Raw genomic sequence first — 17,252 nt, 5'->3', positions numbered from 1 at the left:
GAAAGACATAACTCATAGATCTTATCCTCTATGTTACCTGATTACCTTAAAACCCCAGAGGTTCTTCAGAAGCCTGAGGAATTAACTAGAATTCTACTGCAACCACTTTGGGACCGTAAACACCAACTACCTAACACTTATTGGACCTCAGCCTTTGGGAAGATCTAACACTGATGATTCAACTCTCAGTAGTTCACACTACGTTTTGGTTTGGTTGGTGGTTTTGTTTTGTTTTTTTTTTTTTAAACTAGGTGAAAAGAAGCTAATGGAAGAACGAAGAAGCAATTATCTAGAGAACAACACTGGCAAAAAGCACATAAAAGAACCAACCTAGCTCACACAAAGGACCATCTCCCTTAGCATGCAGCTGCAACTGTCTTCTTCTGGTATTTTTCTATCTGTTTTCATCATGGGTTACATGCAGGATCCCAGAAATGGCTATCCCAGTCAGCCCTGCCTCATAGGTGTACCAAGTTCACATGGACATTTAAAATACCCCCCACACAAAACAGTAACACAAAAAACCCAAAACCCACAATGAAAGAAAGAAACTACTTCTGATACATAACTACTGTACTTCTGGTATACAGACAACAGAGAAAAATCACACTGTTTTCCAGGAGAACAGAAAAAGAACTGAAGCAGAAGATAATTTCAGCTCAGCTAAGGGAATTTAAAACTTTCCTGCACTGCCTATGTCCATTAAAATGTAGTGATTAATCACAAAATGAAAGAACATATTGCAGTCTGCTGACATAACACTGCGTTCTGACACCTACGTCTATACAGAATTCTGTACTGCTGTCAGTGGGAGTTCTACATCCTGAACAATAGCAGGATGAACGGGTAGCTCATAGGCTGTGAAAATATGGCTTTTACACAACAGAATGTAAGAGCTGGAAACCTTCATGGTTGTTTGGAGGCAAGTCTTAATGTAGACTAGTGATTTAATCAAATGCTAGTTCAGTGTAAATAGTTTTCCAAAATAAACTACTCTTACTAGGTAGGAGAAAACTTACCTTCAAAAAACTGTAAAGATCTCCAGCCTCTTTCATGCACTGTTCTCCTTTTGGGGATTCCCTTTTTCATTAATTATGTCAGCAGACTGGGTTTCCTGCTGGGAAGCAGCAGTAAATGGCAACACTCACTAACACACTGAAATATTTCAGTAGTATGAAGACAGCACAAAACCAGTTATTTTAAAAGCAGGTTCTGAAAAGTTCTGCATTATACTCTATCTTATCTCTGACAATGACTAAAAATGGCATAGGAATGTTCATGGTTTCCAGAATGTTGTATCAAATATGACAATTTAATCTGAAGGGGTTTTAAAACTACTATTTCCACAAAGTCTCAAGCAAGGTTCTTCCTACTGCTGGCAAAAAAAGATCTACAGTAGTTTCCTACACGCATCTTGTGGAACTAACTCTAGATCAGAGCCTATTTTAGTGGAATACACACAAACCCCAGGATGCTTCTCATCCCCTGCCATTTTTCATTCAGTTTCTCCTGCAAAACAAAAGCAAAAAGTGGCAGTAACTCAACTCAATAGATAACAGTGTCCTCACAAATCCAGTAAGTGAAAAGATGCCATTTTTAGCTCATTCTCAAAGTAAAGATGCCCCATGATAAGGTATATTTACACAGATATTTTATACAACTAATCATGTTCTGTTTTTCAGGAGGACCCCCTGCTTGATTCAGTGATAAGGTTTTATAGGTCTACTGTACCCTGAAATGTTTTCCATTACAGAACTTGTTTCATGAACACTGAACAGGCCAAGGCTGACCATACAGGTTAAGAAACCCCAAATATCTCCCTCCAAATATTCCTGTCCAAAACCAAAACAAACAAAAACCAACCCAAACCACCCCACAATGGTGAGGGGTGAACTCAAAGCCACACAAACCAGTATTTACCCTCTCCAACAAAGAGCTCGGAGGCAATGTGTTTACCAGTAAGTAAATATTGCCAGTTTAAGGAGAGGAAATGAGCATTAAGAACTTGCCAAAATTTTGTGCTGTGGCCACAGTCCTCCAAGCATCTTTCTACTGCTAAGGTCCTGTGGCTGAAAGAAGCAACCATCTCAGAAACGGAGTCTGTGACACCGAAGGACACTGCAAACTAGGGGAAGCACAGAGAATGCATGTCTTAACACCAGAGAAAACTGCAGAGCAGCTGACACCACGGGCTTCTGGTGGTTTGGAGGAGTGAAATAAAAGGGAACTCAGGCTGCTGGCAGGTCCTATCTTTAGGAAACATTCCATCGAGTTTAGCCATGTCATTTTATTTGTTTCTCACACTATTCTGATAAATTTATTTCCCTCCCCTCCACCAAAACGTTTGTGCTCACTTTTTTCTCTACTGTCGTAGTTCTTTAGCCCTCTCTTATTTGCTTCTCTCTTTTAGGTTGTAGGAAAAGAAATAAAAGCTCTCATTTGCAAACACTTCTGGAGAATACAGAAACACTAGGTCCTGTCAGGCTAAGTGAGAATTCTGTGAAATTCTTCATACAGATATGTGAAGAAATGTCAGTGGATGTGTTAAATTAAGGGGTTTCATGACCCCAGCTTCAGCTATTTACAACAATTTTTGCTCTCGCACAAAGCAAAGTTGCTATCAATAAGCAAAAAGCCACTGCCTAAGGGACTTAAAGCCTCAGGGTAGGACTTCTGACACTTAAAACTTCAAGAGAAAAGAAACAACACACTTCAGTCACCTTTTTGGCAATAATTCAGATAATTCTTTATATAACTGTCATTTTCCTTATTATGACCACAATGACGTGATCTCACTCTAGAAAAACAGTTAACCTGCTGAGGGTATAGCAAATACCTCACCTTGTTCAAACCTAAACACAAATGATCAATGTCACCTAACCTGCAAGCAGAGCCACCTGGGCATTCCATTCTCCTGAGAAATCTCAGCTTTTTTGCAGGGACTCTGCGGAGAGGAAGAGGTCTCTTGGGACTGCCTTGTAAGATCAGGACCTGTAGCCTTCCTAAATTGAATCCTGTTACTTTGCAGCCAAATAAGGAAAAGTATTACCTTTTATACAAAAATTGCACAAAAGAAGAAAAGAAAATGAAAAAGCAGGCAAAAGCACGCTGCGTCCAGCAAGTTATATTACAGCTGAGAATGGCAGCAAGATGAAGCAGAAACTGAACATCAGCAATACAAACCCCAGAGGCAAAATTAAAAAAAATAAATGCTAGGGATGAACAGCACCTTACAAACCTACTGATACTGTGGTCAGTCTCTTCAATTACATATGTGGGAACCAAAGCCTCAACAAAGAAAAACAAACCTGGGAGAAGAATCAGTATTAAGTCAGGAAAATAATGATAAAATGCTTCAAGGGAAATGGCAAATTGAAAGTAGAAAAAAATCTTAAAAAAACACTGTGAGAAGCAGAATATAAGGCAAGTATTTTTCCCCTCAGGTTTGTAGAAGAGTAGCAAAGTTAAAAATATGCAGTATTACTTCTCTACATACACAATTTTCCTCACAAACAAAAAGAAGTTAGAAGAACAATTTGTCACTGGGAGACAATGTTGCTTAAAGAAAGAACAACAATGAATCAATCATATTATCAACATGAACTGAAGTATATGTATACACAGGGCAAGTGTTAAGACAACCTGTTTCAAGCAGCTTAAAAGCAAAAGAGAATGAAATGCCCATAAATCTTTATCAGCTCACAGGAACTGGGTATCTGCAGTACAGGGGAAAATTCCTTTTGTACAGCCTTGCCAATCCTCAAAAACACTGGTCACCATGCAGGAACCAACCAGCAGCACAGTGAAGACTTGTATCAACATATGGGATATTTAATTACAATCATAGGCTTGGAGAAACTGGCACAGGGCACAGAAGAGGAAAGTAAATACCCTGAGATTTCATTCCATTCCTTTGCTGAAACATTTACGTTCTTGCCACTCAGAATTTCATTCTAAAAGCAACATGACAAAGATGGTGACTCAGCCTGGTTTGTACTAGGAACATTCAGATTATTGAGGAGGCTTTTAAACACTGAACATATTTTGGAGGTGCTGATTAGAACCACAACAGATGTACAAAAGCTGCCAAATGACACAGGCATCCAGAAATCAGAGAACTTACGCAGAGGGTTGGCTACTGCAAAGCAAACACTTGCCCCAGGCATATGTGGCACTTTCTTACTGGCATAGGGCAGGTCTCAACACTGCTCCTGACAGTTTTGAAACAGCATAACACGTGGACAAGAATGTGTTCGTGAGCATATACATATGTCAAAAGACAGTAAATATGCCTTGAGCATACAGGCAAACTCAGTCTTTCTACTGCTAACTCTCTTTGATTCACTGTTCAACTCCCACACTGTATGACACCAGTTCCAGCCTTCTCACTACTGCACACATGACTTTGTTCATAAGCTCTTCATGCTAGACACTAGAATGAGATACAACTCTTTTTACCATTATTTTGACTCCCAAAGATGCTCCAGAAATTCACTGTCCCTGTTGTTAAAAGTCTTCTAAATTTCCATTCTCTTAGCAACAATGTTTTGTCTTAAGTAGCTCCTTCTCTGTTCCTGATAAAGTTGTAGACCACAGGTCTCCAATCCTTGTGATTACCTTTGCAATCCATCCCTGAAGCCAGGCAGACCTAACTTATTTTGAACGCAGGGATCACACACTGATGATTTCAGGAAGTGTGATACACACTCCCATAGCTGAACTGGATGGCTGATGCAAGCCAGGGTATCTTGGAGGTCTTTCATAATGAAAGTGGCTGCAAACCACACTGGGGTTATGCCCTAACGGGACAGCCAAGACCCTACAAGCTCAAGCAGAAATTTTTGGTTTACTGTGCTCCCTTACACTTCACCATAGATGGCTGACCATCAAGAATGATTCTGCCATCAAAAGGTGCCATCCTCACACTCCTGTTTTTCATGTCAGGACCACTTCTGAAAATATTAAGCCAGTCAGTGGCAAAAGGCATCCCTGAGGATTTTCACAACCAGCATTGTTCCTTCTGCTGTCTCAAAATGACAAGAAGCAGTCCTGAACTGACAACAGAATCCGGGTGAAGCAAAGCTCATTAATCCTGGATGACTTTCCTAAAACAAGGGGAACTGGCACACAGAGCACAGGTAGCTGCCAGCTCAGTTCTGCTCTCCCCTTCAAAATTATATTCACATAGAGCAGGGTACAGGGAGAGGTGCTATCCATGCAACAAAATACATGTCATGCTCTAAGGTAGTAATCAAGTCTAACATGGCATTAAACTACTCCTGCAGAAAGAAAATGGTGCAAGGCTTCAGAGAAATCCTTTAAGACTGACAAATTAGTGTAGAAATACTTCTGGAAAGGGACCAAAGATTATCTATTTGAAATTCTACACAAGGCAAGACTGGAAGCGTAGCTGGAAGGCAGAGAACACTCCAGCCAACACCTTTCCTCAAAATGCAAACATAGCAGTCAGCAGGAATGTGTGGAGTGAAGCATTTGCCACAAGCCAGACTCAAGAGTGATAGAGTACAGGCCAAGCATCACCTTCTGCTCAGTTAAAACTGTTTTCAAAAGACAATTAACTTGGAAAGCATAAGGATTACACCAGACTAATTAGCATAGAATCTTACATGAAGTGTAGAAACTTGCTACTAGAGGGTGGGAAAAAAACTCTGTTTTCAAACTCTCACAGCTTTGAATATAATCATACCACCTGTTTAATAGCTTTTCTGCATAATTACTAAAAAATCTCTGAGGGTCTCTTCTCACAGCAAAGTTGTTACCTGTGACTAGAGTTTAATAGGAACAGGAGTAGTTACAAATGAAAAATACTTAATGAAGTTTATATAGTTTTAAGGAGTATTAAAGGTTCTAATAAAGCATTTATGCAAGAAGGTAGAATTGATTAAAAGCCTAACAAATATCATAATTTGGCAACATTATTTATCCACCCTGGTAACAAGCACAGTACAGTCCACAATATAACACATGAAAACATGTAATAAACCCAGCAGTTCCTTTTGCATTGACAACTACAAAAATACAGCTTCAAGATGGAACTTACATTCAGGTTTTACTGAGGAGCATTTTATTTTCATAACACATTTTTCGGAAACTCAAGAATGATAACTTTCAAGTGTTATGTGTATCTGAAAGTGACCAACTCACTTGGAATTATTATGGTGAATGTTGCAAGCCCGAGCCATCAGCACCACAATCATTGGTCGAAAGGCCTTTCCCTTCCCATCAAAATAATAATCACACATTTCCTTAAGTTCTGCTGCAGAGACCAGCAATTCCTATAAAAAGGACAAGAGCATTTCAGCATGGAAGACACAAAGTCAGTCTGTTTAGTGTAAGTAAAACAGTATGCATGTATAACATTATTGCCTGCATTCATCCCACCCAGTGTAAGCGCAAGTTGTTTTTAAAATTACTGTGAGTAATCTGAAATATAACTGATGCATTCCAGCACTGCAAATCAGGAGAAAATTTTGCATTCTGGTTCTATAAAATATGAGAAATGCTCTGTTTGCCTACAGTTTAGGTTTCAGACAGTTGTCCATAAACATAAATAACACTTTTTCTATAAATATCCTCCAAACTGACGGCTGCTATTAAAAACAATCATCATGACACCAAAATCCCTTACCTTTTTAATATCTTCATAGAGATTCTTCAAGTCTTTTTTACCAAGTTGAAAAGGGTCTTGGTATTTTTCATCACTAATTGTCTTACTGCAGCTGCACCAGTGGGATGAACTCGTATGATGAAACCTGGTGACAGTGTTTGTCAAGAGAGTAGTCTTGTTAGAAGTCAAGCTCCCCTGACTCCCCAAGCAGAAACATATGAAAGGATTTCTTTCTCTCCCTGTCCCCTCACACCACATTTAACCAAACATTTAAGCTTCTGATACATGAAGGCATCAGAACATTCTTTTCACACAAACCTTCCACAGTAAGGTGGAAGGACAGCAGAGCTTTGTATTGATGATCATAAACCTTTGGGCCCTGGCAAAGTGCATTTGGCAAACACACCCACCCTGCCCTTAACAGACCCCAGAAGGCTTCTGATCACGTTCTGAGACACAGAACACTGTGTTGCTCTCAATGTATTCCTTTTGAATACACTATAGATAGTGTAGCCTACATTTGGAGATAGAGCCTTCACTTCTGGCAACCCAACTATTCTGTTACTTTCTTCCCTCTCTTGTAAACTCCTGAAAAAATGTTCCTGACTTAGATTTGATATTTTTTCCTTTGCATACCCAGCTACATAATAAATTAAATCAATACTTCCAGGTAGCATGATGATGCTAGGAAAGCTCATCAGAAAAGGGTGAAAGCTCCTCCTGGATGCATTAAGATGCTTTTAGCTTAGGAGATTTGTTTGTTTGCTTCTGGGAGCTGAAGTTTCTTCTTCTTCTAATGTTTCCTTTTCCAAAGTGAACTGTATGTATTTTCTTGTAACATTCTTACTTTGTTCATTACTCTCCAGAATAGACAGCTGGGATTCAGACTCAGCACTACAGCAGCATTCCACACTGGAGTAAATACCCTTATATTCAAAGTTTACAGCTCAGAGGTGTAACTACCCAGTTCACCCAGTAACTATGTCTTTACTCACTACACAACAAAGTGAATCTCCAACTTACCGCCAAAACATGCTACATATTTTTGGAAATGAGAAAGTTGAACTTCTTTGGGTAATGTGACACATCTGCACAGAATAAAACCAGGGATAATTTATTAGAACTTTAAACTGACAGAAAACATTTGACTTAAAAAAAAAAAAAAATGTATCCATCACCACTGCTCTATTTCTCCATTTTAACAACCCAGCAGGAAAGGGAGTCTCATAACCCCTTCCATACCACGTGAGACAAGAGTGCCAACAGGCACACTGAACTGATTCTTCTGCTCTGGAGTGCTGGACTTTCTCCCCTGTCAGGCCCAGCCCAGGAGGCTTATCAGTTAAATTACCAAAGCTGCTTCAATAAAACCTCACTTTTGCACTTGTGCAAGGTGCAATTTTCAAACATTCCCTGCCTGGCAGATAAATCTGGACTGCACCAGTCAAGACACAGAGAAAAGGCTGAGCTGTTTCAGTACACTAACAGAAGATCATGTCCTTGTTTTCCCCTGAAGCAATTTCAACCCAGACTGCTGTTTATAATTTACACCTACCCATCTTTCCTGCTAGATGTCCAAACCTAACTTTCAAATCTAGCAATCTCTCCAACGATCCTTCCCTGCAGCCAGAGCCCAGGAGTGTGGTGGAAGGCACAGTGCCAGGTACATGATTCCAGCAGATATAGGCTGAGAAAGGAAGCTTTTGCTCTGCTCCTGGGAGTTCTGCCAGGAAGTACCGAGCCCTGCCCAACGCTGGGCTGAGCCAACCTAAAATCACTGCAATCCACGTGCTCACCAAACTGCCTCTGGAAAAACTCACACGGAAAAACTCACACGGAAACGCTCAAGGAGACCCTCGTGCCTCATGCGTGGATTAAAATCCCTCTCTCCTTGGACAGTGGGAAGAGAATAGCTCAAGGGCACTTTTCCATCCTCCCTTACACAAGGCCATGCAAGGAAACAAAGGAAGGCGAGGAGCCCTAACTTATCACAGACCTGCAACCCACTGCTATCTGACTTCAGTGTCCGGCCTATGGCTGAGACATTCCTAAGTCGCTCTCTCGGACCTCTCACCGCGTTCTGTTGCTAAAAATAGCTGATCTCTTCCTACTCTTCCTTCAGTGCACGCACAGAGTCCCCCCTTTACACCGCTGCTCGGCCCCGTAACAGCGGCTGCTGCGGGATGCCGGACACACATTGGCGGGGTCGGGACAGACAGAGCACCTCAGCGAGGGTCAGAACCGCAGCCAGGCCTTGTGAAGAAGCTCCAAACCAAGGCAGCGAGTGAACTGTCCCCATTACCATTCAGCTGACACACGAACTCCTTCAAAATCTCACACCAATGAGAACCACTTCCCCTGCTCCCACCTAGGGTTGGCTTCGAGAGGCTCACACACTGACAGCGCTGAGAACCCTTTATCCGGAATACGCCTTAACCCTTTCTCCGGAATTTAACCTTGCCCCCAGCGCGCTCCTGCCCCCAGCAGGGATCCCCCTGCCGGGAGCCGCCCCCGGGCCGCGGCGCCTCCCGGGCGGAGGCTGCGGAACGCCGAAGGAGCGGCGGCCCCTGCCCGCCCGCGCCCCCGCCCCATTCATTCCGCCCGGCGCCGCCGCACTCACCGCCGCGCTGGGGGCCGGCGGGGCGCGGGGGCCGGGGCTCGGCACGGAGCCCAGCGGCGGAGCCCGGCAGCACCAGGCGCCGCTCCGCCGCCACCACCACCGCAAGGCCATGGTGTCCCCCAGCCCCGCCGCGCCGGCACCGCCTCCCGGCACCGCCGCGACCCGGACGCGGAAGCCCCGCGCCGCCGCCGCCCTCCGGAGGGAGCCGGGCGGGCACCCCCACGCCCTCTTCGGGGCGGGAGACCTCAGGCCGGGTGCGTAGGTGACTCTGGGAGGCGAGGCTCGAGGACATGCGGTGGCGGCCCTGGGTGCCCGCCTGCCTGGCCTGGGGCTGTGTGGCCGCGCTGTGCGGCTCCCGCGGGCTCTGCCCGGCCCCGAACGCCTCCCGGCCCGAGCCGGGTCAGTGCCCGCGGCGCCGGGCGGCGGAGCTCTGCGCCTGGGCCCTGTCCTCCGACAGCCTCCTAGGTACGGCCTGCCCTGTCCCGAGGCTCTGTGCTCCTGTCCTGCCCTGTCCCGAGGCTCTGTGCTCCTGTGCTGCCCTGTCCCGAGGCTCTGTGCTCCTATCATGTCCTGAACCTGCCCTGTCCCGGGGCTCTGTGCTCCTGTCCTGCCCTGTCCCGGGGCTCTGTACTCCTGTCATGTCCTGTCCCGGGGCTCTGTGCTCCTGTCATGTCCTGGACCTGCCCTGTCCCGGGGCTCTGTACTCCTGTCCTGCCCTGTCCTGGGGCTCTGTGCTCCTGTCATGTCCTGGACCTGCCCTGTCCCGGGGCTCTGTGCTCCTGTCCTGCCCTGTCCTGCCCTGTCCCGGGGCTCTGTACTGCTGTCCTGCTCGGCGCTTGTTGGGTTGTAGCAGCTCCTAAAGCAGTAACTAAGCAAAGACCTGACAGGCACTGTCAAATACTAGTTTTAAAATTTGAACTAGATTGATCATGAGGGGTGCTCTTTTTTTTTTTTTTTTTTTTTTTTTTTTTTTTTTTTTTCCCAGGTCCCAATTATGTGTTAGTGCAGAGTTGATAACCTGACGCCTCTCTGGAAGTACACAAAGCGTTCCAGCTCTCCTAGCTCTCGGGCATACAAAACTGCATGTAATCATAATGCTAATTGATATGATAACATTACAGAACTAGTTTCATCAGGTGACACAATTACTCCTGAGCATTAAGAAATAATAGTGATAAATCTTGTGGCAGCTGTCAATAGAGGTAGCGAGAAACATGGCTGGCAGCAAGGCTCCAGAGATGCTAACTAATTTAAAACTTTTACATAACAGTGACTATGAGGTACTGGAATTTTATAATTAATGTGGGATTGTTAAGATTGTTGCAAGCAAAAGTTCATGAAGGTGGTAAACCACACTGTTTTAAACCAATATTTGTCGTCTGTTACCATGGAAAAGGGCACAGAGTAGGTCTGAAGGAAGAATGAAGCAAGAACTACATCATCTAACCCATTCATTCACTGTTTACATTACTCAGAAAAGTCTTCATCTGTTTTCTTGGCTTGCATGGTGGTCATTGCTGCATATGGACTGTACACAGCAGTTCCTGGTGCACAGTGACTTAAATCTCTTGTGCTACATTGTTCAGCTGTGGGGGAAGCTGTACTTCTCTATCTCCTGCAGATATCTTTTAGGGTGTATATAGCTGAGTGCAACATCAAACTGTCCTGAGACTGTTCACAGTCTATTCAGTCTATTCTTATATATGGTTTAGATATTAAAACTAGAATGCCCTGGTAGAGTCTTTAACTGCAGAATTCAGTCCTTTTCAGAAACTCCAAACAATAAAATCCTCAGTTTATTTCGGCTTGCTTTTCATGAAGGCTTAATATACATAGGTAAAGTTGTAATGTTACAAGTTTTAATTGCTTTTAAAGCATGTTGGCTGGATTTAAGAGAAAACATATTAAGAATAATATGATTAATTGGTTTTTTTTATACAGCATTTTTTGTCTGTTTCATGTTTGCAGATCCTTTTCCGGTTGACGTGATCCAAGAAAATTATGTCCGTAATGTGAAAAACTGCATTTTTTCAGTTGTCTATCCTACACCTTTTAAATCTAGAGTTCGTCTTGTAGCTGTTTCAAAGGTTGGCTATTGTTTTTTATTCCTCTCTAATTAGTAGAAATTATTAATTCACTAAATATACTACAAATAGCCTATGAATATTAAAATGCGCTAAAGTGTATTTTAATATTCATAAGCTATTTGTAACATCTCGGTATATACTTTAAACAAAAAATCATATTGTGAGATACCTTTTAATGTTGAAATCTCTAGAGAAAACATGTTCATTACCACTGAAAATTTGATCACATTCACACATTGTTTTTTTCTCCAGGAAGTTATTGAAAATATTTTGGACCTCAATATATCTGTCAAAGGATCATCTGATTTTCTGGAGTTCGTCAGTGGTGGGAAGGTGATATTTGGCTCTGTTCCACTGGCCCATAGGTATGGGGGTCACCAGGTAAGTATGGCACTCGTTCTTCCAGGTGGAATTGTGTAGGTCTTTTCTTGTGAATTACACCGTGATAATACCTGTAAGTACATGAGTATATGCCTGGGAGTACATGAAGGGTTGCTAACATTTTGATTGCAGACTTGTTCTTCATAACGGGCTGCAGGTGGAAAAGAACTATAATATCCTTCCACAGTATCCTGTTTATTTGCTCTGCTTTTGTTTATGCCTGAAGTGAATTATCTTTTTAACTTTTGTTAGCTGCCAAATCTGCTTAGCACCCCAGCAGCCTGGCCAGCTCTGCTTCATGGTAGATGCTGATAGCTCAGAGGAGTGGAGAAAGACAGAGCCTCGGTGCAACACCATTACTAAGATTCAAGTTTCATTGAAATGGCTATGATTATTCATGGAGAAGAAGGGTAGAATTTGGTTTGTAATTTGCAATTTAAAAAACCAAAACAGGCCATCTGGATTTAAAGGCTCATTATACAAAAAAGACAGGTCTGTAGCTGTATGTTATAGCTGGAAGGTTTAAAAAAAAAAGAGGATTACTGGTGTTACTCTTTTCTTGTGGTTTTCTGATTAATTTTTGAAGTGAGTGTGGAAATACAGCTTTAGGGATCAACATTTTAATGTCAGAAAATGCGTCTTTTGTGAGGACCTAGATTTAATCTGTATCATTTCAAGCATAACTTCTATAAATGATGGAGAACAATAACTCGATTTTAATTTTTGTCAGTTTGGTAGCTGGGCAGGTCAGCTGGGGGATGGAAGAGCCCACTTGGTCGGAGTGTATACAAACAGGTGTGACTTTTTTTTGTCTAATTGAACTCTGTGTTCAGTTTATCTGATTCATGGTTAACCTGAGGTCTATTGCTAGAAATGCCAATGGTATTTTTGCAGGCATGGTGAGAGGTGGGAACTGCAGTTAAAAGGGTCAGGAAAGACTCCATACTCCAGGTGAGGTGTAGTTACTCTATGTACTCTAAAACTGAATGTTTTCTTTTTGAAATTTACCTTGATTTTATGACCTATTCCTTATTTCTCTGCTCTCCATAGGAATGGTGATGGAAGAGCTGTGCTTCGCTCCTCTGTTCGAGAGTTTTTATGTAGTGAGGCAATGCACTATCTTGGAATTCCTACAAGTAGAGCTGCTAGGTATTTTTCTTTCCTTTGTTCACAGTATACTGATTTACAGGTAATTTTGTAACTGAGTTTCACTGAACATCAATAAAGTAGGACAGTTAGTTTCCAAGATGAAAGATCTCTTCATATGTATGCAATCAGAACAAAATTTATTCTCCACAGATTTTTTGATAAAACTTTTCAATAATAATAAGCTCCAGCAATTAATTGTATTGCATAGTTTGCTGGATTCTAGAAATACACCTTAACTTTAGCGTAGTAAAGACTTATTTCTGTAAAATTAATCCAAATCCTAGAAAATGTTGAAAATGGCTATTTTTGTCCTTTCATTTTTAAGATTGCTGGGAAAAATTGTCAGTCATATGAACAAACATTAATATTGGAGGTGAAACTGAATGTAAGCAATTACTCTCAATTCTTTATCTATGCAAACACCCCTTGAGCAGAGAGAGAGATATTTCCTAAAAAAAAATTAAAACTAATTCTGTCTGAACCAAGGGAGACTAACACATTCATTCATTTGGATGAATTTCTCAGAATCAAGTAACTGAATATTTTCAGGTGATTGTGTTTAAAATACCAAGTTCATTTTGTGTTCCAAGTAGTCTCAAGTCTGCACTGCAGTGTTTCAGGCTTCAAAGAAAACAAATGTTCTGCAGAAAAGGCCTGTACTCAGCTGCCACATGGCTAGGTGTCTGTATTTGCAAAGTGTCTGCAAATCTCTTCAGCATTAGTTCTAACTCATTTGCTCTGTTGAAGTGCAGTGTTGGTAAATGACATTTTTGATGGTTTATTCTCTGACTTCATCTTGAGACTCTTTGCTGTTGGCTGTTAATGCAGAACTTTGAATCTGTCTGAATATCAGCAGGAAATAATTTGGCAGGTTAGAGCCTCTCTCTGCTGTCGTCTCAACAAATTGTTCCGTGCAAAACCAGTATGAAATTACCCCTTTACTGCGCACGAATTCTACTGAGCACACAGTGTGCTTTAGTTCTCTGCTGGCAGATTGGTTAAATGCTTGGCTCTCTTAACTGTTGTACAAGCTCTGCAGACTGTTTGCAAGACTTAATTTGGAAAAACCCCAGCTGACAGCCATATTCTTCCCGATGGGGAGCTGCTGTGCTGAGGCTGGTGGGATGTACTTAACAGAGGTCTTGTCAAGTCTTGGCACAAGTGGGAGGAAAAACCTTATGGCTTATCCCAGAACCCCCAGCAGGTTGGCTTGCTCTATTAATTTTAAGTGCTGCGTTCCCAGTGGGGTGCTACAGTTTATGACTGTACTGCCAGATACAGAACACTTCATACAGTACCATTTTAGTCACATACTGGGACTACCGGTGAGCAGTGTTACACATTGAGTCAAAAAAGTGAGCCCATATGGTTTTCCAAGGGGCTTTACTTGCATAGGTCTTGATGTTCATGAAGAACAGCAGGCAGAGGACTGGGAGTAAAGCCCTTAAATGAGAGCCAGATAGGGAGGGATGTCATCCATCCATCCATCCATCCATCCATCCATCCACCCATCCATCTTTCTGAGTGTTGTTCCAGCTTCTTTGCAATTTCAGTGCTCTGTTTCTTATGGGTGAGTGTACAGCTGGTCTGCTGCTGCCTTCTCTCCAGTAATGGTACTTAGCAACTACAGGGACCATTGGAGAACTGCTTTTCTAGTGGGATTATGAGTTTATATGGCTGCTCAGCTGCCTGGCCAGCTCTCAAGTGTTGCACGTCCATACTAACTAAATGTTTGATGCCCTATGGATTTTTTATCTACAATAGAAGAAGTGCTGGTATTCTGTAGGAATTTTGCAGAGAGTCTGTTAAGAGTTACACAGCAAAAAAGAAACAACCTTTCTGGCAGAGGTCTGTTCAAAACTAAAGTTTAGTAGCACAACTTTTGTGCCTTCTGTCCCCTAGTGCTCTGCTGCACACAGTATTTTGTTAGTGTCTGAGGTTCATTCAATTTCTAAGTTTTTTTGTTTTCTCTTGAAGGATTAAGATTTTCTTCTTCTGTATCATTTATATCAGAGCTTTTTGTATATAATCCTACAGACATACCAATTGGTTTCAAATGAGTATTAAAAAAAACCCAAAAACAAAAAAACCACAAATTCTAATTCTACTTGTATGAGTATAGCTCCAATAAAAGGAGAAGATTGATTTCTGTATATTTTTCCCCTCCTGAAATGTCACTGCCTGTTCTTGCAGTTAACAGAACATTCAGTTCAAATAGCTACTAGATATCTTCAAAAATACTGAATATAATAACAATAATTTAGTTTCAAACCCACAGTTACTGTTGCAAGCAACTGCACTAGGTAAGACTTCTAAGACTTCATGCTATTTCTTTTCCTGACCTTTTGTACATATTCATGTTTATATGGATTTCCCATATTTTTAGTTCAACTGAATTCTTTCTATATTTTTGTCCTGGTTTAGGGCAAAATTGGGAAGAAACCTCCAAAGGGGTTCCTCTAGAAAGCAGATTTAAGTGGCCCCTCCCCCATCTGGTTTGGGAAAAGATTTCCTTGGAGAAAAGTGGATTTAACAGCAAAGAATTCACAAGCATTAAAAAAAAAAAAAAAAAAAACCAAAAAACAAAAAATGCCAAAAAAACAAAAAAAACAAAAAAAAAAGCAAAAAAAACAACAACAATAAAATCTCTTGATGTTCTGAAGAGATGGAAAATTCAGAAAGTCCTTTTTGTGGGGTGTAGCTCGGCTCGCTCAGTCTCTTATCGGTCTCTCCAGTGCTGGAATTCCGCATCCTGGGCCCCAGTGGGACACAGGTGTGAGCTCCCAGTGTTTTTCTGGGTTTTCAGTCCAGAGCAGGTTTGAACAGTTCCAAGAAAAAGAAAAACAAAACAGTCCAGGGAATCTCTCTGCCTCAGCTAGCTGAAAAAAACCTAACTAAAAGCAAAGGAGATCTCTGTCCTGCTGTCTGTCCGTGCTGCAGACAGCACAGTCCAGGAGCGGAATGAGGAGGAGTCAGAGCACTTTCTGCAAACAAACTCCGTGCTTCTTTTTCCCCCTTCGCTCTCAGAACCAGTCTTAAAAGTACAGAACTTAATATCCAGCATAAACAGAACAGATGACTGGGGATACAAGCATCAAAAAATCACCCCAGGATAAATTTCAATGCTCAAGTATCTAGTCAATCAGAATCTAGTGTACTTCCAAAATTTAACTCTTGGGAATTAATACTGCGACTGTCTTCAGTCATATTTATGAATGAAATCGTAGGTTTGTCTCTTCTTCTTTGTTGTGTACCTCGAAGAAAAGTTTGGTTCTTTCTTCTCTGCTGTCTTTAACTACCTAATAGGTAGCAGATATAAAATAACTGCATTAAATATCGAGTAACACGCCGCCCAACTATATTTTGAATCATGGAATCGTGATTTGGGTTGGAAGAGGCTTTTACTGGTCCAGTCCAATTCCCCCCTTAATGAGTAGGGACATCTTCACTAGATTAGGCTGTTCGAAGTCCCCTCCAACGTGACCTTGAATATTTCCATGCATGAGGCATCTGCTACCTTTCTGGGCAACCTGTTCAGTGTCTCATCACCCTCTGAGTAAAAAACTTCTTCCTAATATCTAATCTAAACCTGCCCTCTTTCAGTTTACGGCCATTTCCCCTTTTCCTGTCACTAGAGGCCCTGGTAAGGAGTTCCTGTGCAGCTCTCTTGTAGCCTCCTTTAGGGACTGGAAGGTGCTGTAAGGTCTCCCCATACTCCCCACGAGCAGCCCTAAATCTGTCTCTCCCCATAGGAGAGGTGCTCCAGCTCTCTGGTTGTTTTTGTGGCCCTCCTCTGGACCCACTCCAATAGGTTCATGTCTCTCCTGAATAGATTAATATTTTCTAGTTACCAACAAGCAAAGATAAAGAAGAATTATACAAAATGAGCTAAATTATCCTTCTGCTAGATTCTTGAACAAGGAGTCTTCTTGAGCCTATTGAGGGGATAAGATCTTTCAGAAGATGGCACCAAGCTGGATTGTCAGTGAAATCCTGGTTGCTTTGGGGAGACTTCCTACTTGTTATCCTTGGAGGAACATGATGCCCTTGCATAGTTTGTGAGGATTGGTTTTTCCTGATAGAATAGAAAAGACAATGAAATTGTATTATACTTTATTTCATGGAATTAATCTAAGTTGTATTAATCTAAGAAATATTTTAAAGCAAGTTGTATCTAACTCTCACAGACCTCAGTATTCGGATAAACATGAAAATTTATAGGATGTGCAGAATTTTAAGGCAAATGAAAGGAAGGGATTGGTTTTAAAAGTCCAAGTACCAGTAGCAGTGATTGCTAAGGGTCTCACACCTCTCCCCAGAGTTTCTGACATAATTTTGGCTCATGTAGAGGGCAACCTCCACCTGTTGCATCAATTTGATTTCTAAT

General features: G+C 41.9%; 2 protein-coding genes across 2 annotated transcripts in view; one reads left to right on the top strand and one right to left on the bottom strand.

Annotated features, from left to right (window-relative positions):
• The window catches only part of PDSS1 (decaprenyl diphosphate synthase subunit 1), a 23,123-nt gene extending 13,583 nt beyond the window's left edge, over positions 1-9,540 (bottom strand). The window contains 6 exon segments of the mRNA XM_040055779.2: positions 6,166-6,296; positions 6,650-6,773; positions 7,652-7,716; positions 9,249-9,448; positions 9,451-9,480; positions 9,483-9,540. Coding sequence (XP_039911713.1) covers positions 6,166-6,296; positions 6,650-6,773; positions 7,652-7,716; positions 9,249-9,448; positions 9,451-9,480; positions 9,483-9,540 — 608 coding nt within the window.
• LOC120748827 (protein adenylyltransferase SelO-like) overlaps positions 9,539-17,252 on the top strand; it is a 23,371-nt gene continuing 15,657 nt past the window's right edge. The window contains exons 1-6 of the mRNA XM_040055681.1: positions 9,539-9,713; positions 11,217-11,335; positions 11,588-11,716; positions 12,447-12,511; positions 12,611-12,667; positions 12,767-12,865. Of these exons, the coding sequence (XP_039911615.1) occupies positions 9,539-9,713; positions 11,217-11,335; positions 11,588-11,716; positions 12,447-12,511; positions 12,611-12,667; positions 12,767-12,865 (644 nt within the window). The remainder of the gene's footprint in view (positions 9,714-11,216; positions 11,336-11,587; positions 11,717-12,446; positions 12,512-12,610; positions 12,668-12,766; positions 12,866-17,252) is intronic.

Source organism: Hirundo rustica, chromosome 1 (genome assembly GCF_015227805.2).
Source record: "Hirundo rustica isolate bHirRus1 chromosome 1, bHirRus1.pri.v3, whole genome shotgun sequence".
In the NCBI taxonomy this organism is placed as follows: Eukaryota; Metazoa; Chordata; class Aves; order Passeriformes; family Hirundinidae; genus Hirundo; species Hirundo rustica.
This window is presented reverse-complemented; position numbering and strand designations above follow the sequence as displayed.